Source organism: Glycine max, chromosome 15, assembly GCF_000004515.6.
Source record: "Glycine max cultivar Williams 82 chromosome 15, Glycine_max_v4.0, whole genome shotgun sequence".
In the NCBI taxonomy this organism is placed as follows: Eukaryota; Viridiplantae; Streptophyta; class Magnoliopsida; order Fabales; family Fabaceae; genus Glycine; species Glycine max.
In genome coordinates, this window is record NC_038251.2 from 9,802,990 (window position 1) to 9,819,535 (window position 16,546).

Below are 16,546 nucleotides of genomic sequence, written 5' to 3' on the forward strand. Positions count from 1 at the left end.
ACATCATAATTCAACTTGAATTGATCATGGGGAGGAAGCAGCGAGACACCTTGGAAAATAAAATCGTTTTCGTTCTGCTAGATTAAATCCAGGGACATCACAAATATATGGTACCAACATCTACCATTTACCATTGAATCATCACGTAAATTATACTTACCGATCCTAACTAAGCATTGGTTTGGAACAACTGAAAGAGAGAATATCAAAATGGAAGGGGACAAGTTTTTTTTTAGACATTCCTCTTATAAACATTTTTATTAAACAATAGCCCTTAAAAACACTCTTATCAGATTAGTTATTGTAATTTATACAGAAAGAGGATAATATAAGATTTTTACAATTACAATGCGTAAAATTAAACTCGATGTTTTAACTTTTATAACAGCACCATCAATTGCGTGGATCAACTAACACAAAATTATTTAGTTTAACCATAAGTTTTGAATTGAATCTTAAGAATGTAATTATATTAAATATTCGGAGGAAAAACTTTATTATTCATATTAGTCTTATCTCACTGATATGCATTTGTGAAAAATGTGCACAAAATTCTTAATGTTTATAACTTTAGATTTAATGTTTTTCAACGAGAGTGAAGTAGGTATACAATAGGCAAGAAACACATGTAATCGAATGTGACAAAAAGAAAACCTAAATAAAAAGCACTAAAAGGAGAACAATTTATGAGTTAATTCATGAAACTCAAATCTCCTAACCAAGTTGAGTCTCTTTCACAAAATCAATTTGTTTAAGTAAAGATGAAGATGTTGGTCCCCTAAGTGAGTAAAGATGCAATAGATATTTGTACATTTATCCTAACACTTAATTGCACGTTTGAAATAATCATGTCATGTTTGATCTGAAGTAACAAAATGTAGCTTATGCATCATTCATCTATTTTGATGTGATTTTGTTATCTCAATGTGGATCTGAAAGCGTTTCCAAGCACTTGTAAGTCAATATGTGAATTAAAAGAGTAATAATTTATAAAGAATGTCTACTTGGTGGTACATGACATGTCTTTTTTTTAATAACTTATAAGAATTGGATGTGGGTGAGCCACTACTCCCATATGAAAATACACTCACGAGGTCAAATTGATAAGACAATCTCTATAATTGTTGAATATTTTAGAATCTTTTAATGCAAATAACACGAGTAAGGTGACTTAAATTCTATGCATTGGGACATTTGAAGTTACCATAGAGTGCATATTAGTAGGTTTGTGATGGATCTTCAACATGAGGAATTAAGTATGAATAATCACTTTGAATTATATTTTTAGATTGAATTAAACGACAAATGACCAATTTCGTTCATGAAAGTACTAGATATTGTTAGTTTAGTCTTTAAAAACAATAAAATGACAAAAAATGTTCTTAAAAGTTCTATTACCATCACTTTAGTCTTTAAATTTAATTATGTATTGTCATTTTAGTCTCAAAAACATGAATTTTGGACTAAAATGAGTGACAAATTATATTTTTAGACCTAATTCAATTTCTTAGATGATTTTTATTTTATTGATTTAACTTGTAAAAGTAAAAATATATCTTATTTTTTTAGATGATAAGTTATTAAAAATAAAATTTAAATATTAAAATTGTCCTCGAGAGTTCAGGAGAAAAAAATAGACTTAGTGTTTTATGATTAAATTAATTTTTTTCATTTAATTTATTATTTAGGTTCAATAAATTGAGTCAATAAATCAAATTTTAATCTAATTCTACTATTTAAATTGAGTCAATAAATCAAATTTTATGAAAATTTAAAACTATCCCAAATTTCCTAATTTAGACAAGAGAATAAATTAAATCAATTTTAAAATTCAGAAAATAAACTTAAATGCGAAAACACAGAGTACGAAATTAAACTTAAATAAATTAGACGAAAAAAAAAACTAATTTAACCATTACTTCATAAGATTTCATTATTAGTCCTCTAAGTTTCATATATTAGAGCAGTGTCCAGAGGTTGAAGACGACGAAAAGAAGGAGCATTATCAATAGCGTCATAACACAACTCTGCAATTGGATCCGCCACAAATCGAAGAGCATAAATGGCGTTGAAGTTGCAAATTTAGAGATCTGAACATTAATCATAATCACCATCACTGTTCATGCTCTTCTGGTTGCGCTGATTCTCACCAATGGACAAGTCAAGTGCTCTGGAGTACATCAACCAGATGTTCCCCAACGGTACGCCACAAATCACAATCTCACTCGCAATCACAATCAAAAGCGTTTCTAATCGAAACTTTAACTTCTCTCAATTGTGCGTGTTGTTACGCAGAGGTGTCTCTTTCTGGCGTGGAACCGCTGATGCAGAAAATCCAGAACGAGATTCGCACAGTCGATGCCGGAATTCTCGCCGCCGTTCGCCAACAGGTGCTAAAATCTCTTCAATTAGCGTCCAATGATTCCATCGATTTTGTTTTGTTCCGTCAATTTCGCGCTCTCATGCCACCGATTCTCTGATTTCAGAGCAACTCAGGAACTAAGGCGAAGGAGGATCTCGCTGCTGCCACACGCGCCGTCGAGGTATGGCACGTGTGAAGTAGTTTATACTGTTTATTTTCCTGCTTCTACGTTTTGAACCTTTGTGTTGCGTTGCATGTGTTTTATCTGCACATTCCCTTGGTAAATGCAGGAACTTATGTATAAGATCCGAGAGATAAAAACTAAAGCGGTTCAGAGTGAAACAATGGTTCAAGAAATATGCCGTGACATTAAGAAACTTGACTTTGCCAAGAAGCATATAACTACCACAATTACTGCACTTCACCGGCTTACAATGCTGGGTAAATCTTTCTTTTCCACCTTTTATTTGGTAAAAAAAAGAAATGTTTATTGATTTATTTATGGTACTTAAGCTTGCTTGGTTTACAATTTAAGAAATTGAACTTTATACAAGTGTGGTTAGTTAGACATGTTAATCAATTTGAGCTAGTGTAGTTCTTTTGGTGAAACAAGTAGATATTGTGTATTTCTGTTTATTTATGATGTTGTCCTCTTGTGGAATATAGCAGTCAAATTGCGAATGTGCAAAATCTGTGAATTACAGAAAAAATGCTGACTTCTGAGTGTTTTTATGTGACTATAGAGGGTGTGGGTATGATTAAATTTATAGTCCTGCAAGAGATAGTTTTCAATCATATAACCAAATTTCCTTATACTGTTATAGGTCATTTTACATTAATTTTCCATAAAATAGTATAACCCCCATAATCAATTGCAACAAACAACTACCATGTAATGGTTGCAACTTGCAACTAGTATTTCTGTGTTACTAACTTCAGAACTGAATAAACCATTATACTATTTTTCTTATCCAAACATTTGACTTACAAATTCAAAATGGTGCATCTATTCTATAGGTTTGTTGCACACTTTATAGATTTTTTGATGCATAGACATTTTTTTAATGTTTTACTTCAACAAGCTTACCTATTATATGGCAGTCTCTGCTGTTGAACAGCTTCAAGTCATGGCTTCAAAACGTCAATATAGAGAGGCAGCTGCGCAGCTGGAGGTATCCAGTCTATCTTTACAGCATTTTTGTACAACTGTTGTTTACTGAATTGGTGTGGTGTGTCTGCATGTGTTTTTTGTAAAAAGAAGATCTATTATGGTTTTAATTATTATTAGTGCATGGCTTAATGTTGCTTAATGCATTGTGTGCATTGGTGTGATTAACTGATGACATTTATGATTATTGTGCTAGTTTGTGATGTATTTTGTATTGGAGTTTTTAATTGTGGTTTTATTATTAGTTATTTAGCAGTCTATAACTACACCATTTTGTTATATTGATCATACCTTATCTTAATTACCATTGTGATTGGAAATTTATTTTCCATTTTCAGTTATAGTTGATTCTTAAGTTTGAGTTGTTTGTCCTAGTTGTTTGAGACTTTCAGTTGCCTGTGCAAAGCATTCAATCTGACTCTAAGGGTTTTAACTTTCAAGTTTTATCATTGATCTTGAATAATAATATTTTGATTGTTTTTGCATATCTTTCCTTGGTTCCTCTTCCCATACTACATCAATTTGGTATTAGATTATTCTTGTTCTACATCTAGCCCAATTGGGAAGAGAGGGAAATTAGTTCACTAAAGAAATTTTAATGGATCATTGATTGAGTCAGATGGCATATTTCATTTTGCATTGAAGAGGAAATGTAGTTACTGTGATTTATGTGAAGTCATCTTTATCAAGCATGTATTTGCTTCAACTTATTTTAAAGAAATAATTGCTTATTTTTTTGCCAGCTTCCTGAAAGAGATTTTGAATAAAGAAGCTCTTAGAATGTGGGTTTGGATCTAACTCAATCCCAAAAGTTAGCTCAAAGGGTGAGGGTTTTCCCTCACTTATATATTCTATCTTGGCTTTATTTCTAGCCGATGTGGGACTTGGATTTTTTCCAATACACCCCCTCACGCCCAACACTTTTGGGCTTGGTGCATAGATAATATGGTGGGTGGCCCGTTTAATGGATCTAGAATAGGTTCTGATACCATCTTAGAAAGTGGGTTTTCCCCAAACCCACATTCTAAAAGAAGCAAAGCAATTATTTCTCCGGAAAAAGTTTTCCTAAACATGCTGCAAAGTGAAAGCACTTGCTCGAAAGCACACAATATACTTTAGAGGTCTACTTCAGTTGTATTTGTTTCTTTGTATCTGATCATGGTTTATGAATTCCTTACTTTTCATCCATCTCATGTAGAAGGATATGCTTATTGTTTTAATTAACTAATCTATAAAACTCAACTTGTTTTTGTTTGATCTATCAATTACTGATACTGCCATCTTGTAATTCAGGCAGTGAACCAGTTATGTAGTCACTTTGAGGCCTATAGGGATATTCCGAAGATCATAGAACTGAGGGAGAAGTTTAAGAATATCAAGCAAATACTCAAGTCACATGTGTTTTCTGATTTTTCTAGGTATATATTGTTACTGATTTCCATCTTCTGCTCTGTTTGTAAATCTCTATGGGCACTACAATGTGAGCTGGATATACAGTGTTCATTTTTTTGCTTCACTAGATATACAATGTTCATTTAGAATGCTCGTCTAAATTTGTTTCTTGTATAATGTTTTATGACATGTTATTAACCTCACTAGATATAGAAGCTGTTTGGTTCCAAAAAGGGTATGTGTAACTGGCTTCCTCAATTTTCTGTTTTTGTCTCAGCTTAGGTACTGGAAAGGAGACAGAAGAAACTAATTTGCTACAGCAGTTGTCTGATGCCTGCCTGGTTGTTGATGCATTAGAGCCTTCTGTAAGGGAAGAATTGGTAAATAATTTCTGCAATAGGGAGCTTACATCGTATGAGCAAATTTTTGAAGGAGCTGGTATGCTTGATTTATCTGGAACATTTTTGTGTTAATTTATACATAGAGTTCTTGCCAAATGTCTGTATATTTGGTTTTTATTTACTTTTTACATCTTTTAGAACTTGCAAAGTTGGATAAAACCGAACGAAGATATGCATGGATTAAGCGCCGAATGAGATCAAATGAAGAAATTTGGAAAATTTTTCCTTCTTCATGGCATGTTTCATATCGTCTCTGTATCCTATTTTGCAAGAAGACAAGGTATGGTGCTTATTTGTTTATACACCTTAATATATATAACACTGGATCTTTCACACTTCTCCATTAAAAGAAATCATGGCCATTGTAAAACATGATTACTTCTAGTTTGTTGCGAAATGACCTTTTAATTTATTGAATATGAATAATTTTATTACTGCAGTTTGGAATGTTACTTGGACTTCATTTCCCCATCTGTCTGATTTTAAATTTCCAAAATCAAATTTAAACAAATACAAAAATTTTCGGATGTTTTTTTTTTGGTCTATTTTGTATATTGTATGGTTTTGCAAAAAGATGTGATGGAATTAAGCATTTTACAGAATATTGTCTTTTCATATGTAGTAAACTTTGTTCAGGGTTATTACATACAAAAATATTGGTGTGTTTATGATACTTGTCTCTACAGGAAACAACTAGAGGACATTCTTGCTAATCTAAAGGAAAAGCCAGATGTTGGGACCTTGTTATTGGTAAGCCATTAAATAATGAAATACTGACAATGCTGTTCTGATAGTTACTTCACATGTTTTGCAGCTACACTTGTCACTATTTTCCCTTTCCCAGGGCTTTTAATTACTAAATAACTGTAGATTTTTTTTTTGTTATTTCATAAATGGTAACTGTGCATAAGTTGTCAATCTTGTATTTAGGTTGAAAATACTTAGATTTTGTGTTTTTCAGTGTTTCATCTGTTAATTACTTGCAGGCTTTACAAAGAACTTTAGAGTTTGAGGATGAATTGGCTGAGAAATTTGGGGGAGGCACTCAAAACAGAGAGATTGGGAATGAGATTGAAGAAATAGGTAAAGGGAATAATTCTAGTAGTAGTGCCTTGGATATCCGGAAGAAGTATGAAAAAAAGCTTGCTGCACATCAAGGAGGTGACAGTGAAGTATGTATATAAATTGCTGAGGTTGACAGTACTTATTCATAAGCTTTTTTTTTAATCTTTTCAAAATTGTAGTTATAAAATGACCATCATGTTTTATTTTTGTATATATAGGAAAAGGATGGAAGTAAAGATTTGGCAGTGCCTGGAGCTGGGGTATGGTCTCATTTAACTATTTTCTAATACATACAACTGATTTTATAGATTAAATACATGTATGTATTTACCATTATGGTCTCTGAGGTGTTGTCATGATGATATAAATGCTTTAGGGATTAACCTTTTTGGTTTCTCTTCCTGTGATATTTTTATCTGATGTGGTTCTTTATCCATTAATTTGAAGTTTAGTTTGTCTTCCTGTGTGATACATGCTTAGTAATTTTGTAACCCCCCCCCCCCCCCCAAAAAAAAAAAAGATGTGCTACATTATGATATTACTTTACTTTATTGGCTCCTATTTTTCCTTCTAAATTGAAACCCAGAAAAAGTTGTGGACTATTTTTTTTTTTTTATTTCACAAATTTAGTTCTTTCAATCCTAAGTTCAAGCTTATGTAGCAACTCTTGTTGAACAGTTTCCTCTCAGTTACTTTTTATTTATTTTCATATTTATCAAAGTGCAAAAGATGGAAGTAAAAGATTCCAAATGAGAAATAAGTAAGGTTGATGTAAAAATAAATCACTTATCTCTTGGTATTTTCTATATTGTTTGTTTATGGTTATAGCTTTCATAGAGGTTTCTCATTTTATTCCTATTGGCTTGTTTCATTGAGATAGACCTGACAAATGCTTGGGTTGTTTGGACAGTTCAACTTCCGTGGAATTGTTTCATCTTGCTTTGAACCTCACTTAACTGTGTATGTAGAATTGGAAGAGAAAACACTAATGGAAAGTCTGGAGAAACTTGTTCAGGTAATTTTTGTGTAACCTTTTAGGTATGTGCTCTGTGATTTACTTCTGATTTTTTTCATATTGATTAAACGTTTCATCCACTATAGGAAGAGACATGGGATATTGAGGATGGAAGCCAGAGTAATGTTTTATCCAGTAGCATGCAGGTGAGTTCCTTGGTCTCTTTATAGTTTGTTACAGAGCAGAGTAACTTGTTTCTCTTATCAAAATGACCTGTTTTGGATATTGAATCTAAAGAATTTTTGAAATGATTGAAGTTTTATAGGGGATTTTCCCCCCAAGCAAAATGAAGGAATTTCAAGTAACACCTAAAATAAAGGAATTTCAAGTAACACCTAAAATAAAGGAATTTCAAGTGACACAAAATGAAATTTGCATATGATGGAAATTAAATTACTTCATCTAAATAAAGAATTTGAAAGAAAATTGAATTATTTTATCCAAACAAAGTATTTTAAAAATGAAAGGAATTTAACACGAAGCTGCTGACGCCGAGTCGGCTCCTATGCCGCTAGCTATGCCCTGCTTGGTCCCCCAGCACGGTGGAGGTCCTGTAGCGCGTCATGAAATTGAAGTAACTTAATTTTGTGCATTTTAAATTCCTTAATATTTTGAATTCCCTTATCCAAACACCTCCTTAATCTTTTTCTCCATTTTATACAATCAGTTTTTCTTATGCTTTGTGTTTACTTGGTTGCTTTTTGTCATGCTACATAGTTGTTTCTTATAATCAAGAGAAGCTTGAAGAGATGCAGTGCTTTAACAAAGAACCAGACACTGTACAATCTGTTGAAGGTAAACTCCTTAATTATTAAATTTAATATTTCTACTTTTTATAAGAAGTGATAATGCATATAAGCTTTTAATTTCATTTCCCCCTTTTTCTTTATCCTTTATTTGGTAGTTGTTTTGAATCATGTATCCAAATCGTGGATGATTGCTCATAATGTCCATTGAATTTAAAATATGATTTCTTGCTATTGTCTTTGTCAACTTATGTACTTGTACCACATGAACTTCTTATTAATGGATTAAAAATCATTGCTTGAATAAAATTGAAGGGTTCCATCCAATGCTATTATGCGCTTGTGCTAATTCAAGTATGAGAATTCTTTGTACTCTGCTAAAGATGGGTGACCTTTAACTCAATTCATGGGACACAGAAGTAACGACACTTTATTAAAAGAAAATTTTCACTTAGATAATAGTTGAATTGATTTATCCAAATTGGTATGAAAATTTTCACTAGAAGAGTTACTCTTGGTGCAAGTTGATCCCTCCTCTAGTTATAAATTAGCTGCTGCTGCTCATTTATCATGAAACAGAACAATAGGCATTTTTTCAGTCTGTCTTGTAATATCATTAGTCCTGGCAATGCTATATTATTTTAATCCATCTTCTTTTAATCAAGCTTAACAAGGTAGTGGTGTTTCTGACATTTCAGTTTGATTAGAAGTTATTTTCTTTTATTGTTGTGATGTTGTTAATGTTCTGGATGTTCAGAGTGTTTCTTTGCAGATAAAGAACTTAAATGTACTGATGAGAGTTTGGTTTCTTTGTTGATTTTTGCTTTTGTTCATTTGTTTAGGATAATATATTATTTTCCTCCTATATATTTTATATCTTCTTTTAATCAAGTTTCTCCCCTTTTAAAATAAGAGCAAGAGAACAAAAAAAAGTGTTAATTCTCTGGTCTCTGAAGGATGGGTCACGGCGGGGTCATGGCTGATTTCAGGTTAAGCTGCATGTTTTTTATGCAGAAATGTTTGATATGATTTAGTGATGACATAAAAATAATTGTTCCACAACTTATTTAAGAGTTGTAGCTTATGTAATGTGTCAAGTGTAGCTGAATGTGGCGGAAGAGTTAAAAATAAAGATATGACATCTTCGGTAGTAGTGTTATAAGTTTTAAAGTATTAAAAAGAATATTATTTAACTATGTGGCTGAAAGAAAACTTCATGAAGTTTATGACTTTATTTATTCCCTTTTAATCTTAGGTTTTCGAAAGAGTTCTTAAAGCGTATGCTACAAAGCTCTTTGCTAGACTCCCAAAGGGGGGCACTGGAATTGTTGCTGCAGCCACAGGCATGGATGGACAAATAAAGGTATCTTTAAAGGGAATTGGTTTTTCATAGTAGTGAGAAGTTACATATTGATGCTGTCAAATTAGCTTTCTTTGTGTGTGTGTGTGTTTAATCTTTGGAAATGTTGAACAGACATCTGATAGGGATGAAAGAGTGATCTGTTACATTGTAAATTCAGCTGAATATTGCCACAAAACGGTTAGTTTCTGACATTCTTTATCCAGTTGATATTGAGTAAATGCCCAATTTACTAACTTAGCTTTGTACTTGATAGGCTGGTGAATTGGCTGAAAGTGTTTCTAAAATAATTGACCCTCAATATTCAGATAGGGTGGATATGTCTGAAGTGCAGGTATTAATGCCTTCTCTCTTAGTAGTTAGTAAATAATTTTTTTCTTTTTTCTACGGCTCCCATTCTAACAAAGTTATGCAATTGTACAGGATGAATTCTCAGCCGTTATAACAAAATCATTGGTGACCTTAGTGCATGGCCTGGAAACAAAATTTGACATGGAAATGGCTGCAATGACCCGTGTCCCTTGGGGTTCCCTTGAGAGTGTTGGTGATCAATCAGAGTAAGTTGAATTCCTTAATAAAATTTAGCAAATAATTATCTTTCGTGACAAAGTTCATTAGTTTTGTTAGGAAGCCCCACATTGCCTGCCTCAATTCTATATATGTTGGGCAATTTCACTTAATATCAATTGGTGTTAAGCTGAAATCTAACATGGTATCAGAGCTTATAGTACATCTTGATTCTTGCCTATTCTAGTAGGTTCACCTGTTCTGGCAGACATTTGTGGAGGGGGGGAATTCTCGGGGTGCAGCTTATATATATATTGGGCAACTTCACTTAATGCCTATTGGTGTTAAGCTGAAATATAACAAATTTAACTGTACTATTTTCTTGCAGGTATGTTAATGCCATAAATTTGATCCTGACCACTAGCATTCCTGCACTTGGAAGTCTTCTTTCACCTGTCTACTTTCAGTTCTTTCTGGATAAGGTGATTGACTATAAAGTGGATTAAATACATGAAACTATGGTTTTTGACATCAAAACTGGCATTAAGGACAGTTTCTTTTCTAACTTAATAATTACATGTTTATAATTAATATACATTGATTTTTTTTTAATTTTTTAAATAACTTTCAGTTGAATATGTCATTCTGTTATTTCATATTTATCTTCAATCATTTCCAAAACATCTTCTGGAGTTTATTCTTGAAGATAACATCTCCTGATAGTTAATTTAATCATCCCTAATAATTCACATGGTGTTGCATTTTTTAAAATCTATCCTCATATTTTAATCTGCAGCTTGCATCATCTCTGGGTCCACGCTTTTATTCTAACATTTTCAAATGCAAGCAAATATCAGAAACTGGAGCTCAACAGGTACTGACTTTTTTTTCTTTTTTTTTTTTTTAAATTCCTTTTAGTTACACAAATGGTAAAATCAATGCATTTTTTTTTTGGTTAACCGTCTTATTGATATATCATTGATTTTTTTAGATAATAATCTCTGTTTTTCGAGGAACTCTTGGAACTCCATTTATGATGTTGATAAACTAATGAACTGATTTTTGCAGATGCTATTAGATACCCAAGCTGTAAAGACAATCCTTCTTGAAGTTCCTTCCCTTGGTAGACAGGTGATATTAATTTGTACTCAATAGTTTCTACTGCTTAAATATAACTTGGTACTGCTTAAATATAGTGATAAAAGGGTTTGTTTCCTAGTATTCTAAATACTTGTAAGAAACAATAATGAACTGAACTGACTATCTTGACCAACCAGCTACTTTATGTTCCATATGAACTATATTGCACTGCATTGGTTAAGGATCATCTTCCATCAGTCTAGAATTCATAGGAGCTTGCCCTTGTCAAATAAATTAATAGTGAAAATGGCATACTTCTGTATGCATATCTAATTGTCGATCTGTAGTGTGCTTGCCACTGGTTTGTCTCATTACACTAGCTGACTGCTTATTTTCTCTGATAGACATCCGGTGCTGCTAGTTATACCAAGTTTGTCAGCCGTGAGATGAGCAAAGCCGAGGCCCTTTTGAAGGTTTGTTGTCCATTTATTAGTAAAATATTTATTAAAATGTAAAAATAATTTAACGTGTTTGGGTTATAGCTTATTTTGTGTTCAGAACATCTTATAATCAAAACCTAATTGAAGGATTTTTCGAAAAGGAAAAGACTTTTACATAATTATCAATCAAACCCAAACATGTAATTATTTCCTTCTGACAAATTTGTGTGATGTCCATGTTTAGGTTATACTTTCTCCGGTTGATTCTGTAGCAGATACTTACCGTGCATTGCTACCTGAGGGTACACCCATGGAATTTCAACGAATCCTGGAGCTTAAGGTTATAATTAGCTATTTCTATCAAAATCTCTAGTTGGTTCATTACTAGTTGTTGCATTATTTGTTTGTTCTCGACCTCTGATTATTGAGATACAGTATGCCAAGGAACTTATTGAATATAAAATAAATTTTTATGGTTAAGTACATGATTAATAAAATTACTCAGTTCATTGCCATTTGGCTCGTTAATTCAAGCCGAACAGTCATAAGCAAATGTGCCACCCTCTTAAGAAAGGAGTAATGTTCATATTTGCAAACATTAAGGATCTTAGAAAGAAGCACTATGAAGAATCAATTTGTGAAAATTAGTACTAATTCTTAACAAATCTGTTCCTATAGCAGTTCAAGGTTCACTAATTCAATAGCACATTACATCTTCAGTAAGTAATCTGATAGGAACCCTGGGTATCTCGTTACAGAAAGTGGTAGTAATCCCAATTACAAAGGTAGAATCATACAATGAAAAATGAGAAGATACAAAAGTTCTTCGAGGATTTGTTAGTCTCCCTTCCCAAATCTTCCCAACCAAATTCATATTCTTAAACTTCTCTCTTACTCTATCTTTGCTTATATCCTCATTAATTCCCTCCTTTTCTTTCTACTCCGTTAGCCACGTGAGCAAGTTGTTACATGCTGAATTTCCTCACCATGTTTTGTTTGCTGTTTTGGGCGTCCAATCCTTTCTTCTCCCTATTCCATTCCTCCTAGGTACATTCAGTAACTGTGGTCATCTAAAATAATCCATTTACGAACCTTGCCATAACTCTTATTAGTGTATGGATTATATGCAGATATGGATATAATTGCTGAAGAATTGAGATTGATGAGGAACATGCTATGTCTAAATCCAATAGAAGATGTGTGTGTGTGTGTATATATATATATATATATATATATATATAAAATTCAAAATAACTACAATTAATTAAATTAGTTAATATTCATTAATGGTTGATGCTTTGCTTATGCATGCTAATTATTTTTGGTTTTCGGATGCAATTGAATGCATGGTTTGTAAATTTCTCTTCATGTTTGGAGGATTTATGAGTTGTGTTTTCAGGGTCTGAAAAAAGCCGATCAACAAAGCATTCTTGATGACTTCAACAAACATGGCCCTGAAATTAAGCAAACTCAGATTGCACCTTCAATTGTGCCAGCAGCTCCTCCGGTAGCTCCTGTGGTACCTAGCCCCTCTGCTATTGGACTCATAGCGTCGCGAGAGGATGTCCTTACTAGGGCTGCTGCACTTGGACGAGGAGCTGCCACCACTGGGTTCAAGCGGTTCCTAGCTCTAACTGAAGCTGCCAAAGACAGGAAAGCTGGGCCTTTCCGGAATCTCTTTAATCCATAATGAAGAGAGTGCTACAACCCTAATTTTTTGGCCAGAGCCCATGAGCTTTGAGTTATTTTTTTTTTTATAAAAAATTAGTTTTCTGTTTCTTTTTGCTTTTCTTCTCTTTGATTCTTTATGTAAGTTTAGTATCATGTTTATTGGGTTTCGCTCAATCATCTGACAGCTGTTAATAAAGAGATCTACAAATTTGCATCATTCTTTGTGCAGCTTGTAAGGGATTCTTCTCACGTGTTGCTTTACTACCCCGATTTTCCATGCTTACTTCGCTACTTACTGTTCACACTCATAGTTTAGGATGATATCAACCTAATCAAGGACATTGACTGATGTCCTTCTGATAGTTATTGAAGACTCTTAAAACTGACTTGTATGTGCTACATTGTGAAACTGTTGAATTTTGTGTGATTAATCTTCAAATTTATGCTGGAGGGGGATGTCGGGCTAACAAAGTCTAGATTGGGTTGTCTGTCTTCCAAATTTGTTCTCTTTTTCATGTGATGTCGTTTCTTGATTCAAATTGCACTATGTGTCTTTACCAAGTCAGCTAAAAGGTTAAAGAAGACATTTTTTTGTTGTAAAAAGAACCTTCAACTGTGAGTAGGAATAATGTAGTTTGATCAATGGATCCTTTACATAATAACAGTGGACAGTTTGAAAGCTACGAAGTTAAAAGGCTTGAAGGTGATAGGTTTTCATGGAGAAGAAAAAAAATTGTTCAGTAAGAACACGGGTTAGAGGTAGGGGTGTGCAAAAAAACTGAGTCGGACCAAATCGGATTGTAATTGACCTGACCTGAATCAGTTGCATACTCGAACTGAGTTGAGAGAAAACACTGCCTTGTTTTATAGTTGGTTTGGTTTGATCTGATCCGTTTCGGCAAAAAAGAACTAGTGACCTGAACTGTCGTGCTCTCTCGATCTCTCTTGTTTCTTACTCTCTCAATCTATGACTGTGAGTTTGTGACCCTTAGTCACTCACTACCCTGCGCGCTCTGTGTCGCTCTCGTTTCTCATTTCACTTCACTCTTTGTTCCATTGTGCGTGTTGTTGTTTTCTCTCTACTCTGCCTTTGGTAAGTTTCGTTTCTCATAATTTTCCTTTATTTATTTTTGTTTCACAATCACAACTCATACTGTTGTTTTCCTCTTTTTGTCCTAACAATAACAACTTCAACTTTGTTTTGGAATGCAAGGAGTTTGATGAAATGCTTGAGAAAGAGATTGAAATTGAGACGTTCCCCCCTCCCCCCCCCCCCCAAATTTTTCCTTTATACCCTTTTGTTGTTGTGTTCAGATGCATGTTTCTATGAACTTTAAACATACCATGAGGTGAGGTTTTGCATTTTCATGGAATAAGAGCTTATTTGTGTTGTCATTTGATTAAGATCAGTAAATTAATTCAAACTATGATCCTTTATATAAAATGATTTTATTACTTCTATGGTGTGAAAAATATTTTTTCTTTGTAATTGTCTGATGATCCCATGTTCTCTATATCCCCTCAAGACAGGTCAGTTAAAATGTTTTTTTTTCATACCCTTTTGTGTGTTATGTGCAAATGCATGTTTCTATGAACTTTAAACATGCCAAGAGGTGAGGATATATGTTTGTATAGTGCCATGGAGTAAGAGCTTATTTGTGTTACCATTTTGTTAACATAAGTAAATTAATTCAAAACTATGTTCCTTCGTATAAAATGGTTGATTCTTCCTTGTGGTGATTGTATTTCTTCTATGTCATGAAATTTTTTTTATGTAAGGATTAAGTTAGATTGATCAAGGCTTTGATTGCTTATATATACTAAGGTTGATTAATTTGTAGCGGTGCCATGAAATTAACTCGTTATCATCATATTAACCATTGAACTATGTTGATAGTTTACTCTCTTATGTTGATACAAATGGTTCCTCCACTTATCCCTTACATTTTGATTTATGCTAATTATGCAGTTTGGGTATATTGTATTGACTACCTTACTGGCATCACCATGTGTTTGGATGGAAGATTTAAAATTTTCTAAGAAATTCAAATACACAATATTTTTATTGTCTTAATTTAAATTCCTTTTATTTTATAAATATATTGTTTGGATGAGGCAATTCAAATCAAGCCAAACCCATTTCGAGTTCGGGTTGCACAGACAAGTTCCCTCCCCCACTAATAAGGTTTCTCAGAAGCAATGCTGCCAGCAGAAGCAGCAGAAGGTCCAAATCAAGCCCAATGTTCGTAAGGGAAAAAAAACACCACTACCATCGAAACCCAAACCCAGGAACCCTCTTCCTCCAAGGTCACGTGCATGGGCCAGGTCTGAGTCAAACGCCCTTCCAAACAAGGCGCCACCACCAAACGTGACTTAGCTCCCACGCGTTGCCGCTGCCGCTGCTACTGCTGTTGGATCCGAAGCCCCAACAACCACCCCTGCCGCTGCAAACCCCTCTGGCCCAACTTCTTCCGTCGAAAGCCCACCAAGCTCAAACATCACTCCGAGCCCAAGCACAATTTTCACGACGAAGAATCAGAATTACCGTTCCATGAGAGAGTGAATGTCGATAAGGATAGTGATTTGCTTCCAATTCAAGCACGCCCCCGAGAAACACTTTGCTTTTAACTAGCTATAGATCCGCGCCGTACAGATCTTCCTCTTTGGCTAGTAGGTTCTGGAGTTCTCCCGTTAAGGACCAAGAAATGGAGTTTCCAATTCCGAACACGACGGAACAACAACACACTTCCGAGGAACCCCAAACGGAACCCGAATTAGGTTTTCTCAGAGAAAAAATTGCTTCACTCACCGAACCAGAAAAGGTTGAGGAAGTTGAAACAGAGAGAAATTGAAAGACCGAGAGAGAAGAGTGAGTACTGTGGGTCGAAGTTCTCGGAACCTGAGGAAAGACCGAGAGAGATGAGTGAGGACGCGCTAGCACTGGAGAGAGGAGTGAGTACGCACAGAGAGACGGGTGGTACCGATACGGGGAGAAATTGAAATTTTTTTATTTTGAAGAGAATTTCATATTATTCAATTTTTCTTAATTAAAATTTTTTATTAAAATTTCAGATATTCAATTTCCCTTTAGATTATCATCTAAACATTAAATTTAAAATGATGGATATTTAATATCTCATTTAAAATGAATTACTTTGTTAAAAGTATCCATCTAAACTCAGGGTCATGAATCATGAAGAGGCTAGGAGGAAAAAATGTTGGTGGTAAGGCACTGGGCTTCTTCTACTAGTTTAATTTTGATTAAGGATGTGAGGGATTTTTTGAGATTCATCGGTTGTAATGGAGGATAATGCTAGTCCCCTAGTAGTATCAATCATA

At 33.8% G+C, this 16,546-nt stretch overlaps 1 protein-coding gene across 1 annotated transcript; it reads left to right on the forward strand.

Moving 5' to 3' along the window:
* Positions 1-1,940: 1,940 nt before the first annotated feature.
* LOC100791359 (vacuolar protein sorting-associated protein 53 A) lies at positions 1,941-13,424 on the forward strand. The gene is made up of 24 exons (XM_003546177.5): positions 1,941-2,201; positions 2,296-2,390; positions 2,487-2,543; positions 2,653-2,803; positions 3,464-3,534; positions 4,824-4,948; positions 5,200-5,360; positions 5,462-5,603; positions 6,010-6,073; positions 6,310-6,495; positions 6,607-6,648; positions 7,299-7,403; positions 7,490-7,549; positions 8,121-8,198; positions 9,405-9,512; positions 9,624-9,689; positions 9,766-9,843; positions 9,933-10,066; positions 10,405-10,498; positions 10,813-10,890; positions 11,085-11,147; positions 11,501-11,569; positions 11,781-11,876; positions 12,936-13,424. The coding sequence occupies exons 1-24, from the start codon at positions 2,153-2,155 to the stop codon at positions 13,224-13,226; spliced, it is 2,463 nt and encodes an 820-aa protein (XP_003546225.1). The 5' UTR covers positions 1,941-2,152; the 3' UTR covers positions 13,227-13,424.
* The last annotated feature ends 3,122 nt before the right edge of the window (positions 13,425-16,546 follow it).

Coding starts and splice junctions, on each gene's coding strand:
- LOC100791359 (XM_003546177.5), top strand. CDS start 2,153: ATGGACAAGTCAAGTGCTCTGGAGTACATCAACCAGATGTTCCCCAAC. Junction 8,199..9,404: donor CACTGTACAATCTGTTGAAG/GTAAACTCCTTA, acceptor TTTTAATCTTAG/GTTTTCGAAAGAGTTCTTAA. Junction 10,891..11,084: donor CAGAAACTGGAGCTCAACAG/GTACTGACTTTT, acceptor TGATTTTTGCAG/ATGCTATTAGATACCCAAGC.